Here is a 16,510-nt window from a genome sequence, read left to right on the forward strand (position 1 = left end):
ATCTGCACCCGGGCGTCCGACATCCCCTTTCCTCCTTGACGCGTAGTTGACTTCCATAAGCCACGTAAGGCGCCACGAAAACGCTTCAACTAATGCTGTCGCCACACAAAGGTGTGCTGAGGGAGGCGAGTGGGGTAGCTTCCGACTCCCTCCCTCCTCCCCCACATCTACACACACACACACACACACATACACGCAGGTGATCAGGTGGTCGGGTGGTCGGGTGCGTGCTCCAGCGACTCCACCAAATGGCGTTGTCCTTGGTTTCATCTACCGCATTCTTTTCTATGCCCGTTGTGCACACACTCTCGGCTTTCCTTCTTCATTGAAGGAGGCGAGGGGAAGGGGGGGGGCCGCTGCAGCATGCAGGGTTGCCTCGGCAGGCTGCACCACCCGATCGACGCCTCAATACTTTCCCAAAACGCTCATCTCAGCCTCTCTTTCTCGTGTGTACATCTCCGTCGCCGGCCCCACTCCGCTGTGCTGTGTCGCATATCTCCACGCATTATGGCAGAGCTTCCTCCTTCCCCCCTCTGCTTCACACCTTTTTTTGTGTTTGCCCCGCGTGCATGCGTGCTCTGCGTTCCGGACGAACGCCAGGTTGGAGGTGCTGATCGTCAGGTCTGCATCATCATTATCTGCGCCCCCCTCCCTCTCTCCGTCTCCTGGGCACCTGGGGAACGCGCGCACTCATTGGGAGGGCCGGTGTCTATGCTGCTACCGCTGACGCTGCCGCCCCCCGCCCCGTCATATAGACGCACGCAGTCGACTCATTCTTGGCGCACGAGCCACCGTCTCTCTCTTTTGGCGTCACCCTTTTCACCTCATAGACTAGAATCACAGACCCCTCCACCCTCGCCAGTACCGTCCGTGGTATTTGCTGTGCCATGGCCCACAGTGCCGCGGCTACGCGATCCGCACGACCACCCGGTACGGACTGGCAAGACTCCTACTTCACGCTAGAGGAGCGCTATCGGCGGCTGCAGAAGCGGTTCAATGCCCAGGAGCAGGAGCTGAAGTTGATCAAAGTTGCGCGAAGAAAGAAGGACGCCCCGGCTGCCGGCCCATCCTTGTCTTCCGTTTCTGCGCGGCGCCCGCCACAGCCCGCACTTCGCCCTGAGCCCCGCTACACGGACGAATCGCAGCGCAGTGTGGAAGTCTCTGGGCCGAGCTCTCCGCTGCGCTGTCCAACCCCGCAGAATGGCGACAGCAGTGGCGTACCTGCTCACACCTCGCTGGGAATTTCGACCTTGCCGAATCAATGGGTGGACTACCGCATCAGCCGCGCAGACTCTATCACCAACTCCCAGCAGCCCTCGCCGCCACCGCCACCGCCACAGGGCGCTTCGTACGCCCAGCCTTCACCGTCGCCAAATCAGCCGCCTGCACAGCAGCAGCCACAGGCTCATGGAGTGGAGTACATCGCGGTGCCGTCTGCAGCTGCTCCTCAGGCGGCTCGGGCGGCCGCCATCGCCGAGGCAAGCGCGTGGGGCGAGGCAGGCGCACTGCCTGATCCGGCCATGGTGTGGGGCACCGACGACCGCCGCAGCATGCAAAACTACGTGGTGGCTAGCGCTCTCTACCATGCCAATGAGGAGCTGCGCCGCAAGCTTAACGAGTCGGTGACGACGCTGCAAACCCTCCAGCAAGAGCTGGGGAGCAGCCGTGCGCAGCACGCGGCGTTGCAGACGCGACTGGAGAACGTGTCTGCGCAGCTTCACCAGCTCGTGCGTGAGCGAGACCTGTCGACGCAGAAGTACACCAACGCGAGCCACACCATAGCGGACCTCGAGCGCACCCTGCGCGACCGCATCAGTGAGGAGGAAAAGATTCGGTTTTCATTGGAGAGCCAAATAACGGAGCTGCGCAGCCGCCTCGTAGTGGGGGCGGACAGCAACGAGTTGTTGCAGAAAGACGTGCGTAGCTTGCTGTCCGAGACGCGGGACCGAACGGCGGAGGTGATGAAGCTGCGCTCGAATCTGGCGCTGGCCGAGTCCGCTCTGTCGTCACAGAGGCATGTGAACGAGAACATGCTGGTGGAGCTGAAAAGTCTGAGCACCCAGGTTGTGGAGGAGCGCAAGCGACTCATCACGGTCACACGTGAAGCACATCTCGCCTCTCTCAGCGGGACGCGTGTGGAGGATCTAGAGCAGCAGCTGCAGCGTGTGCAGGAGGAGCGCAATACCATTGAGCGGGAACACATCGAACTCATGTCGGAGTTTGTGCACATTACTGAGGACGCCCTGCGCCACGCTCGAGAAGAGGTGGAGAGGGATGTAGCGGACTGGAAGGCGGCCGCCACCCACTGGGAGCAGGTGTCTCAGCTGCTTTACAAGGACATCGCTGAGCGCACCCAGCAGCACCTGCAGTGTCGTGCCGAATGTGAGGAGGCTCAGGGCCAGCGCGACGCAGCGGAGCTGCAGGTGCGTTCACTGAAGGGGGAGGTGGCCCTGCTCACCGCAAAGCTTGACGTGGTGTGGCCCAGCCACGCGACGGACGCGAAGAACTTGACGGCGGAGGAGATACTCAACGTCTTCGGTCGAAAAGATCGCGCGGGCATTTTCTTGTTCGACGAGCGCCGCCGCCGCCGAGCTGCAGCGCTTCGCCGCAGCGGAGTCAACGATGGCGAGGCGACTGGCGCTTCTGCCACAGGGGAGACCGCTGCCGCCCCTGAAGAGGATGACGGCGGTGGGGAGGAGGATGCTGGCTTTGACCTGGCGGCGGCAGTGCTGGGCGATCTCCCAGCTGACCCGACGACCGTCGCTTGCCAGTTGCAGGAGCTTCACGAGGCAAACGCCGCGCTAATCTCTGAGGTGCACCAGCTGCGGCTCACAAACGACCTGCTGCAGGACCGACTGGATAGGCTTACAGGGAGACAGAAGGAGGAGCAGGCCCGCGTGGCCGCGGTAGAGGTGTCGCTGCAGCAGCGGGAGAGGGCGGGGCACCAGCTGCTAGAGAAACAGCTGGACCGCGTGGCCTTCCTCGAGGCGCAGGTAAGGTCATTACGCGGTTATCATGTCCCCGCAAACGCCCCCATCGGCGAGGTTGGCGAGAACGAGAACATCTTTGAGCTGTACCTTGGCCAGCTCGTCGCTGCAGAAGTGCCGGAGGGGATCGAGGTCCCGGAGATGTTCTCCACCATGTTCTGCTCTGCTGACTTCCTGGTGCATGAGACGGTCACCACCGGGACTGTGCGCGGCTTCAACGGCTTCTTCGAGGTGACGGCATCGTTTCGCGTGTCGATGGACGCGCTGCTATTCTACTACCTGCACACGCGCCAACTACTGATTCAGCTGCACCGCGTTCGTAGTACAGAAGAGGCAGCCGCCATGACGCTAGCCGCCGCAGCCGGAGGGGGTGACGAGGAGACGCACCTCTCAGCGACGGACGCTGTGGACACCGGGACTGCGCACAGCGCCCACGGCGGCAGCTCCAGCGGAAGCACTCACCCAAGCCTGCGCATGGCTGAGCATATGTTCGAGACAATCGCAGAGGGTCAGGCGAGCCTGGCGGACATTGTGCTGCGGGAGGACTGCCGCCACTCTGGCCGCCCAACGTTGAAGGGCCACGTACACCTGGTCACACCTGGAGGTCGGCACCTCGCCTCAGTGGAGTTCCGCCTGACGGCGCGGCGTCCCTACTCAGCCGACTTTGTGCGGCTCGTGGAAAAGTCGGTGGCAACCGCCATCACCGAGGGTGCCGCTGCCGCCGCCGGCAAGGAGACAGACGACCAGCATGACGCGTCGTCGCACCTCCTCGACTGGATGCGGGCCACCGCCAGCACTTCACTAGGGGCGGCGGAGCATCGGCGGCAGGAGTCTGGCCAGGACATGACGTTGACCCCGCGCCACACGCGTAGTGCCGTGAAGACCACCCCCACTGACCCCCACCTCCACACTCGCCAGAATCAACTGCAGCTGGTGCCGGTTGTCTCTGCCGACGCGGACACGTCATCTAACGCTTCGTCCTTCCTCATCCAACAGCAGTCGCGCATGGCGGGGACCGCTGGGGCGCTGGTGGTGCACCTTCCCCCGCCTTCGCCGCCGCCACGGCAGCGTTGGCCAAGCGTGTCCTCGCGGGGTAGAAGGGAGGGAGGGGACTTGCAGGCTGCTCGTCACAGCGGTGGCGGCTCGCCGTTTAGCAGCCGAGCCGACCGCGACTCCGTCATGGAGCGCAGCCCTGTCTCCGCCTCTTTCATGCACATTGATCGCTCACTTCTGTCGGCGCAGCCGGTGGTTAACGGGAGCGGCGGCGAAGGATCGAGAGTGATGGGGTCAACCATTCAGTGTCTCTGGGTAGATGTGGAGCGGCTGGAGCTGCCGGCCGACCTGCCACCGCCCATCCCGCGCCTCTCCTGCTACTTTTGTGTCGAAGCAGCCGGCGTTGAGGTGTGGCTCGACGCGCCGCCCACGCCGCGTTACACGTGGGAGTACACACTTGACGTTCGAGACAGCAGAGCCGGCGCCTACGGTGCATCGCTCCCAGTGCGCTCCGTCACGCAGCTCGCTTCTGTCCTGCGCGAGCCGCTTGTCGTTTTCTTGCTCGACGCCGACACCATGGCGTCCACGAGCGCTGCTGCCGTCACGGATCCGTGCGTGTGGGCCATGGCTGTGTGCGAGTGGGCACAGGTGGTGCAGCGGCCTAATGAACCGCAGTCCTTCGCCTTACCGCTTCTGCGGCGCGATCAGTCCGTTGTACACGGGGCGGTGCTGCGGCTATCCCTGACCGCCTCCACCATCGGCGTGCGTTCGAGTCCGCCAGGCGCAGAGTCATCACCTTCGCAGCTGCACACCACGGGGTTGAATACCAGCAGCCCGCCTTTCATGCCACCACCGCCGATGTCGTCGCCGCCGCCGCCACCGGTACCAGAGGAGCTGTCGCCGGCGAGGGGCCTGTCTATGGAGGAGGAGTTGCTGAGGCTCGAATACAAGCATTGTACCGGGCGCAGCTTCGTGTAAGAGGGAGCGGGCACACCAGATTTTTGTCTCTGCGTCCCCCCACCACCTCGCTGTGTCTGAGCTTGCCCCCCTCCTCCTTAGCGCGTTTTCACTTAGCCACGCCCATGCTCTTCGACCTCACGAGGATCGCGAACAGGGTACAGCAAACAACGAGCACGACGAAAGGAAAATGAAAAATATGCGAAATAAACCAGACTCCCGCCTCCTCCCCCTGCAGCCGGATGCGAGACATCCATCAGCCACGGCGGCCTCGCCGCCCATCACGACTGCATCTAGGTTGCCGATTGTGCTTTATCTTTGTGCCCCATGGAATGCGCGTCTGTCGGCCTGTCTCTCTGTCGCTCTCTTGCCTTTCTCTTACCTTCGACTGCGTGCTTTCCACGACTCTGTCGTGGACGTTCACGCACACACACACACACATGATTTTCCTGTCTAGTGCTACCCGCTGCTGCTTCTCTCTGTGCTTTCATCTTACCTCGTTCTCTCTTGACGCTTGGGGGTGGTCGCGTACACGAGCGTGTGGCGAAGGCAGGGTAGAAAACTATGATAACACGCCACGACACCCGTACACGGACGCCCTCTCTCTTGCCACAGACAACCACCACTGGCTGCTTGTGAGGAGGAGGACACGGCATTGTGTCGCACTCCAGACGTTATTACATGTAGCTTAGAAGCTGGGCCTATTTCGCTTTATCTGCGTGCGCCTCGGCCTCCTCTGCGTGGTCGACCTCCGCCGTAGGATGAAGCCTCTGCGAATGAAGAAACGAGAGAGTGCTGGCGCACCCGCTGAAGACGAGGCACCGACTGGCTTGACTTCCTCCGCCTCTCATGTGGCGGCAGGAAGTCTTGCCCCTCGCCTTGTGCCATCACCGCCACCTGTGAAAGGAGGGCGTTTGTCGGCGCATCTGGGGCACGACTCCGCACCTTCACCTACCGCTGCCGCTCCTGCGCCGATCACGAAAGTCTCTGCGGCTGTGAAGTTTTCCTCAGAGCTCGACAACGCGGCCGTGGAGGCGTACTTGGAGTACTTGACCCATCCGCACACGAGCTGGGAGAGTGCCTCACGTCATGTGGCGCACCGCCGCGCGGTCATGGAGGAGCACAACAATACCATTTACGCCCGTTCCCTCGCCATGTTGCGCCGCTCGTCGTTCGCCTCCACGACCCGCAGCGAGGGCGGCGACCTAGATGCTCTAGAGACGAGTACGACCTCCTCCGTCGCCTCCGCACCCGCCGGGTTTCCGCGCACCGCGTCAAACGGCAGCAAGAAATCAACAGGAACCTTGCGTAAGGGTCGCCTTGGGGATGCAGGGTCGCCCCTACCGCCCTCTGGGGCGGCAGAGCCATTGACCATTGTGACGCACTCCTCGGTTGCGGTCAGCAGCAGCCACAGCGCAGACTCGGGTACTCGCACCTCCACCGGCACTGGGCAGCGAGCGCCGTCAAACAGGGGGCGCTTGTTGCGTGGGTCAGCGCTGGTGGGGCCACCGCGGCCGCACCGCACATCATCGTCCGCTACGGCACCGGTTGTAGTGGCTGAGGGTGTGCTCGGCATTGGCGGCATGAAGCTGCTGGGTGGGAGCGGCAATGTGTTCCTGGTCAACGGTCACGGCTCAGCAGTGACCAGCCGTACAGCATCGCGCGATAGTACCGACAGGGCGCCACCCGTAGCCCAACAAGGGGGTGGTGAGAGCCTGACCCATTGCAAGAGGACTGGCGGCGCGCGTGCGAGGGTTTCATCCCCTCAACCGAAGCACCGGTTGAGGTAGACAGCCACCGTACTGTGGACGGTCGCACGGGGCACCGTGCGATTCTCTTACGTGAGTACGGCGTCGTCGGCACGTGGTGGGCCTTGTGCGCCTCTTTTTCGGCTGAGACGGTCTTTCCGTGAGAGACCGCGGCGGACGGTGATGCGGGTGTGCTATGTGTGGGTGTCCAACGGCGTTGTTGCCTGTCCGTTCGCGATCACCGGTTTCTCCCTCTGTCCCTCCTCCCAAGACCCCCTTCCAAAGTCTATCCTACCATGTACGCACAAACACGCAGTGCCGCACGTGCGCGGAGCTCACGCTGTCACAGGGCGTGCCGCGTCACCGCGTTCACTGGTGTGGCCTGGTTGCCGATTCCTGCCACATGCGTCATTGTTTTCTGGCTCATTCGTCGTGCGTTGCGTCTCGCCTGTTTCGCTACTGGAAATCTCGTTGAAGGGATTGCAGGGGCAACGCGCGCGCACACACACGTACACACACACACACACCCAGATACTCATGGGCTCTGGCTCTGCCAGCGGATGGCACTTTTGGACGGCTCGACTCTCCCTCATTGATCCCTCAATTCACTTCCGTCCGTTTCACTTGCCTGCGTTGTGACTGTCCTTGTCGATCCGCCTCCTCTTGCCTCCTTGGTACATGCTCCCCTCCGCTTTACCGCGTCAGCATCGGACTACGCGACACGCATGCCAACATAAGCGCGTGTGGGGCGTACGCAGAGATCACATCGTACCCGGGCACACCCACACGCACACACGCACCCACACCTGTACACACACCCACGCGCCTTCTTTTCGTGTTCTCGTCGTCTCTCTCCCTAATTTCGACGAGGGACGGTGCTGAGGAGGAGAAGGGGAGTCGGCGCTGCTCACCGTCCCGCTTTCGCTTCTCCCTCGGTGCTGCGGGAGGAGGAGGTGGTGGAGGGGGGGGAGAGTGCGCTTTGACGGTCTTTCTCGGGTATTCTCATCCCTCCCCCTTCTAATAGAGGCACGTACACACAAGCTGTCACACGAAGCAGCATCCACGAGAAAGACGTCTGGTACAAAACGATGGCGACGGCGAGCATGCGCAAGGAGGCGCTGGAGCTGCTCCAGCAGTACGCGATCGACTTGAAGGACTTCACTAAGGCCCGTGAACGCTACACCACCGTCATAGAGGAGGAGCTCGTCCCACTTGCCCAGGAGGAGGACAACGCCGATGTGCTTGCGGCTACGAGGACTGCGCAGGGCCAGGTGCGCGCGGCCTGGGAAGAGTACATTGCTTCTGTGCAGCAGTACTTCAACCGTGTTGTCCAGTCCACCGCCCGTGACCTGCTGGATCCTGGAAGCTCCATCATCACAGTCTCGTCTGTCACCTCCACCAACGAAACCCTGGCGATGGCAAGTTCAAAGGATCGCTCGGAGACAAGTTCAGGCCCTCTTGTCACTGCCACCGCGGTGGGCAGTGCCGAATCTGGGCGGCTGTTGCTGAGCGCGAGTTCCGCGAACGTTCCCGCGGTGGGCAACAGCGGCGGGGTCGGCGGCGATGCCGTGGCCCAGCTGAGCAGACGCGCTGAGCGCATGAGCGACTTTTGCGCCTTATGCGAGAAGTGGTACGTGAACAACGAGGTGCTGTTTGAACTACCGCAGCCGCAGGTGCTCGCTGCCCTTTCGGCGTCTGCCTTAGGATCCGTGAGTCGCCTCTTCCGCCTGCTGGGCATGCGAATGGCGTACGTGTGCGCTGGAAACAGCCTCTTCTTGCGCAGCTTCATCGAGGATGGGGAGGCCGTGCGCTGGGCCGCCTTCTGCGGTGACCGTGGATTAAACGCGGAGGTGGATGCGCTGCTCTTACTCATGGAACGCCTGATGCAGCTCCACATCAACGACCCAAAGGTCTACCCGCGGGTGCCGTTCGGCTGGCTCTATCGACTAAGCTCCCTCGTGGAGCACCCGGACTCGGTTGCCAGCACCTCGCCAAAGCGGCGCAGCGTCGCCGTCCGCATCGCTCTTCAGCTTCTCCGCCACCAACCGGACCAAGCAACAGCGGCGGGACTTCACAGTGTTCTACTGAACGCGTGCATTGAGCCGAACGGCTGCGCCACCCCGGATGAGGCGCAGCAGGTGGTGCAGACATTCCTGAACCTCTTCGACGCCCCCAGCACACGCCAGTACCTCAACCCAACGGATCTGCGCACCATCTTTACGCCTTTCCTGTCCACCGCTGAGTCCGGAGGCACGGACCTCCTGACAATGCAGAACAAGGCCAAGGAACTCATCGTGACTGTCTTTTCTAGCTGTGTCGGGAGCTTGTGGATCAGCTCCGAGGTGACGGAGCTACGCTCTATCATTGATGTCCTGCACCTGCCGGGGTCGCTCGACACGAAGATGGTCATCATCACCCTCTTCAACAAGCTGCTCACGCGCCTCGCTCCACATCGCGGGATCGTTCCCATGGATACTTGGAAGGGCTTCGAGGAGGATCGCCTTCGCAAGGCCGCCCGGGATGCTGAGGAGCAGGCCATGAAGGCGAACGGCGGCGGCGGTGACGTGTGCAACGACACACAATACCTGAACAACAACAGCTTCATGTGCGACTTCACGCTGACCGACTCCACCGGCGACGCGGCGCTCTTCGATGACTTTATTCCAACGACCAAGGCTCTTGGCTACCACGTCATGGACCCGTTGCTGGGCCGTGTTCTCGTCTGCCTTAACTACCACGGCCTTCCCTACGCCCTCACGCAGCTTATGCAGAATGTGAAGAAGAATCGAGTCGTCACGGCAGCTGCCTCGAGCCTCTTGCAAGACATCTTCGTGCTGATGGACACGGTGCTGCCGCAGGTGATCGTCTTCAAGCTGCACGAGGCCTTCAACAAAGCTGTTGGTCGCCTCGCCAACGATGGCAGCCTGTTCGTAGGCGGCCTCACTTCGCAGCTCTTCCGGAGCTATAAAAAGAACAGTGACATCGGCGGCGGTGCTAGGATGATGCCGGCCAACACGGCGCAGATGCCGAACACTGCCCTGAACACACCCGGGACGCTGGATGTCGACGACCCGACCTTCGCCACGATGCTGCGTGATTGCAAGGTGGATCGAATGAAGGGGTGCCAGACGTGGAACTTTGACATCTTAGTGACCCTCGTGCAGGGCCCACTGCACCTTCCACGGCGATTTCGCGCTGCGCGAGAGCTGATGGAGAGTCTCGTGCTCTTCTTTACACCGTCGTCACACCCCAGTACGCCCCAGATTTGTTCCACCTTCAGCACACAGCCGCCGGACACGGTATCCGCGCAGGTGTGCATGGTGGGCGTGGAGCTGATCGATCTTATACTGAGCTCTCGCGACGGTGCGGCGCTACTCGAGCGCATGGGCTTCGTCGCGGCCGTGGCGGCGATGCTGAAGGAGGTGCGAATTGGCAAGCCCGTCGTACTGCGGCATGCTGTGGTCAACACATGCATCGGGCGGTCGCTGCTACGGATAACTGGTCGCCTGTCCGCGCATGCTAATGGCCTGCTGCTCATGCGAGACCACGGCATCTTCTCGCTCGTGGACAGCATGTTCTCGAAGCTGAAAGGGCCCCGACTGGAGAGCCCGACCGAGGAGGACACCCTCCAGGATGTGTGCTACCAGCTCCTGCAGTACTTGTACCTTGGCGCGGTGCCCAACTACGGTGTCTGCAAAGACATCCGGCAAACCTTCCGCGCGGCGCTGAGCAACCCGAGCGACACGATCCGCCTCTGCGCGGCGCAGCAGTTGAAGAAAGCCGTTTGGCGCGACTTGTCCACCTCCATGAAGTGGGGCATCGAAACGCTTCTGCAGGCGCTGCACGACGACTTCTTCAGTGTAATCGAAAGTGCCTTCAAGTTGCTGCTGAGCATCTGCCTCTGCTCCGACGAGGGGCTCGACTACTTGATCGAGTGCTTTCCAACGGTGCTGATGGAGAGCGAGATGATCCTCAGCCATGCGAAGAAGCTGCGACTCAACGTGCTGCTCTACCGGATCGCCAGTCGTCCGTCGGGCTTTCGCTTTCTTCAATGCTACGGCTGGCTGGAGAAGGAGCTGCGCCGGTGGGAGGAGTCCGAGTCGGTGCAGTACACCATTATGCTAGAGCGTCTGCAGTCCTGCCACGACAGTGCTGTGGTTGCGAGGGGGCCGGGCGCCGCGGGGTGTGTGTTCATGTCCCCCGGCAGCGATCCGTCGTGCCGGCACACCCACTCCTACTCAGACACCCTTAGCGGCATGTACGGCCGCATGACGGGCAACGCGGCGTATCTGCCGCTTCTAACCGCCGCGGACGCCGCCAGCACAAAGTTCTTCCCCGTGCACTTTGCCTCCGTCTTGTGTAGCTCGGTTGAGGGCTGCGCGATGTTCAAGCATAGTAAGCTGTGGACGCGCTCTGTGCAGCGTTTGCTGGAGCAGCCGCTGCCGCCGGATATCGTCTACGACGACTCCCTCAGCGACGAGGACGACTTCCTGTCGGAGAACAGCAGCGACGGCGAGTTTGGCTTGACGACCGACGCTGCGCGGTACATGCGTCAGCAGCAGCAAGCCCAGCAGCGGCAGCAGCAGGTGCACCCGAGCACGAACACGGGCTACTACAGCGGCGGCGTAGGGGGCACGTCTGTTCCAGCCCTTGGCGCCATCGCCAACTCTTCGAGTGTGCCGCGCTGCAGCGTTGCGGGCGACGGCCCGGTCAACTCCCTGAGTGTTGCCCGGATGCGCGATGGCCTGCGCGGCGGGCCAGGCACTTCCCTCGGCAACAACAACGTCGGGGGCGGCGTGAACGGCAACGCCGGCACGGCCACGGCGAACGGCAGTGGTGGCTTCTGTGGCTTCGGAGTTGCTGACCAGTCGAGCATTGCCACCGCGAAGGAGATCGAGACCCTCAAGAAGGGCTACCTCTCTGCACCGTCGTCGAAGATTATTTCCGCCTCACGCTTCTGCAAACCGTCCGCCCAGTCCTTCTCCCTGGACTGCGTGGGCGACATCGTGGCCTTGAAGGACGCCATTTTGTGCGTTGCGGAGGTCGGCTCGACGGAGGTGGGTTACGGCATGCTGCTCTCCGTGCCTGGCCTGCAGCGGCGCTTCATCGCTCTCTCTCGTTTCGCTTCCACGATTTCTGTGCGCTGCATGGGGCTTCTGGGGAGCGCGATTCTGGCTCGCTCGCGGCGTGGCGGCGACGACCTCGTGAAGAAGGGGTACTCGGTACTGCTGAAGCCGAACGCGTACGTCAGCGCCGAGGGCATCCCGTACTCGGTGTCCTTTGCCCAAATGAAGCCGTCCAAGTGGGTCTCCATCGCGTGCATGGCGGCACCAAACAACACGACGGCCCGCCACGCTCACGCGGACTCCATTACGCCCGCCAGCACTCAGGAGGTACCGCAGCGCATCGTGGACAACTTGTACGCCTTGTCGAACCCGGTAAGCTGCGAAAACGCCAAGAGGATGTTGTACAAGATCATGAAGCGGAGGCCGCAGCTTTTTCTCCAACCGCAGGTGCGCCGCCTCTGCCTGGAAATTTCCTTCACCTACCGCATGCACTACAAGGAGCGGCGCTTTCTCGCGGACTTGCTGGAGAGTGCGCAGCTGACCGCTGGCACCTCCACAGACCCAAGGCCACCGCGGATGCAAGCCCTCGGGTCCTCTTCCTAGGTAGAAAGAGAAGGTCGGAGAGACAGCCGGGCAGTGGAGAGGGGGCGGGGGCTTGTTTCTGCGCCCGTGCCCGCACGTGTGTGGCGGTATTGGGGCGTCTTCCTCTCTCCCCCCTCGCGCGCGCGTGTGTGAATCGAATACGCCTCCTCGCCTCTGTCTCTGTGCCGCCGCACTCGCCATCCTCCCAAACGCCTCCATTTGTTTTCTAGCTTATTACTTGTCAGTGCTTTACTGTGCTGTGTAGGTGCGGGAGGATACATGCATGCCGATGTGTGTGTGTGCATGCGCCCGCTTCTGTGTGCTTGGCACCTTTGTTGCGCGCGCGATCTCCCTTCATGATGTCTGTGTGCATGTCGGCGTGTGCAGTGGACTCATCAACGTTCTCGTGACCCAAACCGAAAAGATGAAAGCCACGGTCTTCGCCTTCTTTCACGCGAGCATGTGTGTGTGTGTGTGCAGGCCGACGTCACAGAACACGCAGACCCACCACTGCCGCTTGTGGTGACCTCTTTTCTACACAACAAAAGGGTAATGCGCGCTCACACCAAACATGCACCGGGACACTCTACGTGCTGCCGCAGAAGGAAGAAGAGAGCTTCGGCGGTGTATCGGTGGGTGGTCTTGGTGACTTGAGTCCCCACTCTCCTATCTCCCTCTCTTTCGCTTCTTCCCTCCAGTGATACGTCTTCCTGAATATGTCGCGTGCAGCTCACGAGGCACACGCCCCGACAAGCATCCGCACCTCCTCTTCCTCCTCATCCGCGCAGTCTTCCAGGAACGCGGTCGACAGTCATCCGGCTAAGACGAAGTGTGAACTTGCTTCTGCTTCTCGCTCTGGAAGGAAAGCAGCCACGCTGCCACCAGCGTCATCAGGGGCGATTCAAGGGGCAAGGATGTCGGCTAATGTCACCGAGGAAGCGGCGGCGTCAACGCCGCACGCACCCGGAAAGGCCACATTAACGGAGTCTGAAAAGCGTCGCCAGAAGACACTCTTCTTGGGTGAGTCGGAGCAGTTCGCCTTCGACTTTGGCGGCGCTGTAACGGAGATCGCTGAGACCGTCTTTGAAGCCGACGCAGCGCAGCGGGTAGCACAACGGGCTGAGGAGCTAGAGGATACTACCGCTCGTGTTCGGGCCGCGTCTGCTTCGCACGTCACCGCGGCCCCACGGCTTCTGACGCTAGTGGAGGTGAACGCGTATGCGGCAGATGCCATGCAACAGGGTCCGCGGCGCTTCCTGACTCTGGCCAAGGCGGGGTCACGCAAGCGGGCCGTCACAACGACGTTCTCTGCCCATGGGCCGCAGGATGAGGCGGCGTCCGTCAACTCCGCGCCATCAGCCCCTCAGCGAGCGGGAGATGAGAATGGTGCCACCCTGGCGGAGGCTATTCCACAGTTCCAGGCAGCCTTGCGTCGATACGAGGCGGACCTCTGGCGTGCGCATAAGCAGCGCCGTGAGGAGGAAGCGCGGCAGCGCAGCAAGAGCACGCGCAGTCAACACGCGTAGGTGTGTCTCCGCGGCTTCTTCGAGGAGTGCGCTGGGCTGGAGTGCTTTGTTTGCTGAGCCTCTCTTTTTTTCTCCTGTGAGTAACGTGTGAAGCTGGCGAGGGCGAGGGAGGGGGGAGGGCAGAGAGGGAGTGACCCTGTAAGTGACACCGTGGTGCACGCCCCTTTCCCCCTCTCCTCCCAGTCCTGTTGAAAAGTACTCTCTGACGCGATTAACAAGGGACCGAAGGTGCGCCACGGCTGCCTCTCTCGTAACACACACACACAGAGAACAAAGATGCGGTGGAACGCAGAGCGTCGAAACCAAGGCACAGCTCCAACCATGGACGTGCTGGCGAGAGCGAGCGAGCGTGAGATGATAGCACCTGCACGCGCGGCGTGTCAGGTAACGCATACCGCGGTAGCGGGCCCTGTGGCAGTATCGCTCCATGGTCCGGCATCGTCCTACCACCCCTACCCCCACCCCATGGCCATTTTCCCTTCTCGTTCGTCACTTTCACCCCCAATTCTTGTGGGCGACGACAGGAGGGAGGGGGAGGCGCGATGGGGTTGGCGGTGAGGGTCGTGAAGGCCCATCGAAGAGGTGGAGGCACCCGCACCTGAGACACACAGGGCCGGCACTGTCCCTTGTATCTCTGCCTGTGTGTGCGTCAAGGGGCAGAGCAGAGAGACGCATGTAAGGATGCATCTCTTCTCTTGCCCAAACGCGCGATGAGCACACAGAGGCGATTCCCTTCATCGTTTCGCCCATCTCTGTGGAGGCGCATCTCTTGACACAGACGCATGCCCGCAACCCAGTGACACTCCTCTCCCTCTCTCGCGCTCTTCTTCCCTCCGCCCTCTCACCACCACCTCCTCCTGCTGCTCTTTCCGGTTTTCCAGTTTTCCATTTCCGTGACCATCGTCGATTGCACGACCTGGACGTCGCCATGACGCTATACGGCAGGGCGATCAGCGCTTTGCACCGGCACCAAGACGTGGCGATCGGTGTGATCATCCTGGCCCTCGTGCTGTGCGTCTGCGTGCCACTGCTGGTGGTGGTCCCCGAGTCACGGCCGTACGGTGCCACCTTCATTGGGTGGGCGCTTGTGTTCGCCGTGCGTGCGTGGCGGTGCCTGCCGCAAGAGAGGGCGCACGTGTGCAGGGCCGCGCATCGATTGGCCGATACAAGGATGCGACAGCGCGGCGTGGGCAAGGTACTGATGCCCTACACGGAGACGTCTCGCTTGATGCCCGTGGCAAGCTACAACAAAGGCAATCGACTACCGGGCTGCACATCGACGGAGGCAGCGACGAGGTGTCTCGGGCTTCTGGCGATCGAAAGTCGCTCCCCGACCCCCATTCACCAGGCACAGGTGGACATGGGGCGCAACGACATTGGTGCCAATAGCAGTGGAAAGATAAGTGGTGCCGCTGCCGCGTCGGCGCCATCGTCCTGTGATCCCTTCCTGTCGACCTCTGCGCTGGAGTCTTCAGCCCAGTTTCTTGCGCTGACTCACGTGGTTTCGCGCCAGGAGCCGTCTTGGTCGATCGCCGATCCCCACGCCGCTTCCGTAACACCATCCGAGAGTCGAAGTGGCAGCGGCAGATGCGCACCGCGGCGCTCACACGAGCCGTTCGCATCCATGCCCCGCGCCTGTGCCACGGGGTTCACGACCCTGTCAGAGCACGGCAGCGAGGTACCCTCCGTCGAACCCGCCTCGCCGTCGTCGATGCAGCCAACGACAAGCTCCTCGTCTGGCACGCACGGGTGCACCGGAACCGTGATGACCCCGGCGTCGTTGGCGCAGACGCCGGTGGTGAGCGGCGCTGTTCAGGCCCCGACGGGGCGCCCTGCAGAGCTCGCACGCACCTTTTTGGACTCGAAAACGCAGCTCTCAGCGTGCTCGCAGCCGTCGAAGGTGGGACCGTCTTACTCGCAGAAGGATACTCTGTCTCCACCGACCTACGAAGAGGCGTTGCTGTCCCCCTCAGACAGCTCGTCCTCGCCGCGGATCGCGGTGGTGGGCGCGACGATGCGGCTGCAGAGGCTCTCTCCAGCAGTGGCACGTGACGGTGCCTCCCTGAGGCGCGCTAGCCGGTGCTCCCCGCACTCTTGATGTCTCCCCCTCTCTCCTTTTGTTGTTTTTGGGAGTTTTTCCTTTGTTGTACCCTCCCGCTTCCCCCCGCCTCCCCGCCTCTGCTTCCGACACTCTCCTTCGACTGCCCGCTTTTTCGTCCTCCTCCCTCTCCTCCCCCTCCCCCTCTCTTCCCAACACGCCCGCATGTGAGCACGACTACCGCGTTCAGTCAACGCCGGCAGCTCACCTGTGCGTGTGTGCTCTGTTTTACAAGGACCATTCTCTGGATTGCGGGCTGCCCGCTGCAGAACGCGCGACGGAGCGTATGATGTGTGGCGCCGCACATCAGCATTCTCGCTTGCCTTCTCAGGCTCCATCGCCCTCTCTCGCACGCACGCGCGTTCTGCAGCGGGCGACCCCTTCCTCCCCACCCTCCTACTTTCGCGCTTGCTTCTCTGCCTTTTGGCTGCCTCTGTGGGGAGCCCCACCTCCCTCCCTCTTTGTCTCGGTTCTCGCTACGCCCTGTTCGATCCGTCAGAGACGTGGCAGGCTGCGTCCAACGTCCAGCAGAAGACACGTGTATGGACGTGGC

At 62.1% G+C, this 16,510-nt stretch overlaps 4 protein-coding genes across 4 annotated transcripts; all 4 read left to right on the forward strand.

The window, feature by feature from the left end:
- Positions 1–887: 887 nt before the first annotated feature.
- LMXM_23_1250 (conserved hypothetical protein) lies at positions 888–4,958 on the forward strand (the record flags this gene model as incomplete). The annotated part of the gene is made up of 1 exon (XM_003875716.1): positions 888–4,958. One exon carries the CDS (start codon positions 888–890, stop codon positions 4,956–4,958), a length of 4,071 nt encoding a protein of 1,356 aa, XP_003875765.1.
- A 2,815-nt stretch (positions 4,959–7,773) lies between these two features.
- Positions 7,774–12,354, forward strand: LMXM_23_1260 (conserved hypothetical protein; the record flags this gene model as incomplete). The annotated part of the gene is made up of 1 exon (XM_003875717.1): positions 7,774–12,354. One exon carries the CDS (start codon positions 7,774–7,776, stop codon positions 12,352–12,354), a length of 4,581 nt encoding a protein of 1,526 aa, XP_003875766.1.
- Positions 12,355–13,049: 695 nt separating this feature from the next.
- On the forward strand, positions 13,050–13,859 carry LMXM_23_1263 (conserved hypothetical protein; the record flags this gene model as incomplete). The annotated part of the gene is made up of 1 exon (XM_003875718.1): positions 13,050–13,859. One exon carries the CDS (start codon positions 13,050–13,052, stop codon positions 13,857–13,859), a length of 810 nt encoding a protein of 269 aa, XP_003875767.1.
- A 928-nt stretch (positions 13,860–14,787) lies between these two features.
- Positions 14,788–15,957, forward strand: LMXM_23_1267 (hypothetical protein, unknown function; the record flags this gene model as incomplete). The annotated part of the gene is made up of 1 exon (XM_003875719.1): positions 14,788–15,957. The coding sequence occupies one exon, from the start codon at positions 14,788–14,790 to the stop codon at positions 15,955–15,957; it is 1,170 nt and encodes a 389-aa protein (XP_003875768.1).
- Positions 15,958–16,510: the final 553 nt, after the last annotated feature.

The sequence above is a fragment of the Leishmania mexicana genome, chromosome 23, assembly GCF_000234665.1.
Source record: "Leishmania mexicana MHOM/GT/2001/U1103 complete genome, chromosome 23".
NCBI lineage: Eukaryota > Euglenozoa > Kinetoplastea > Trypanosomatida > Trypanosomatidae > Leishmania > Leishmania mexicana.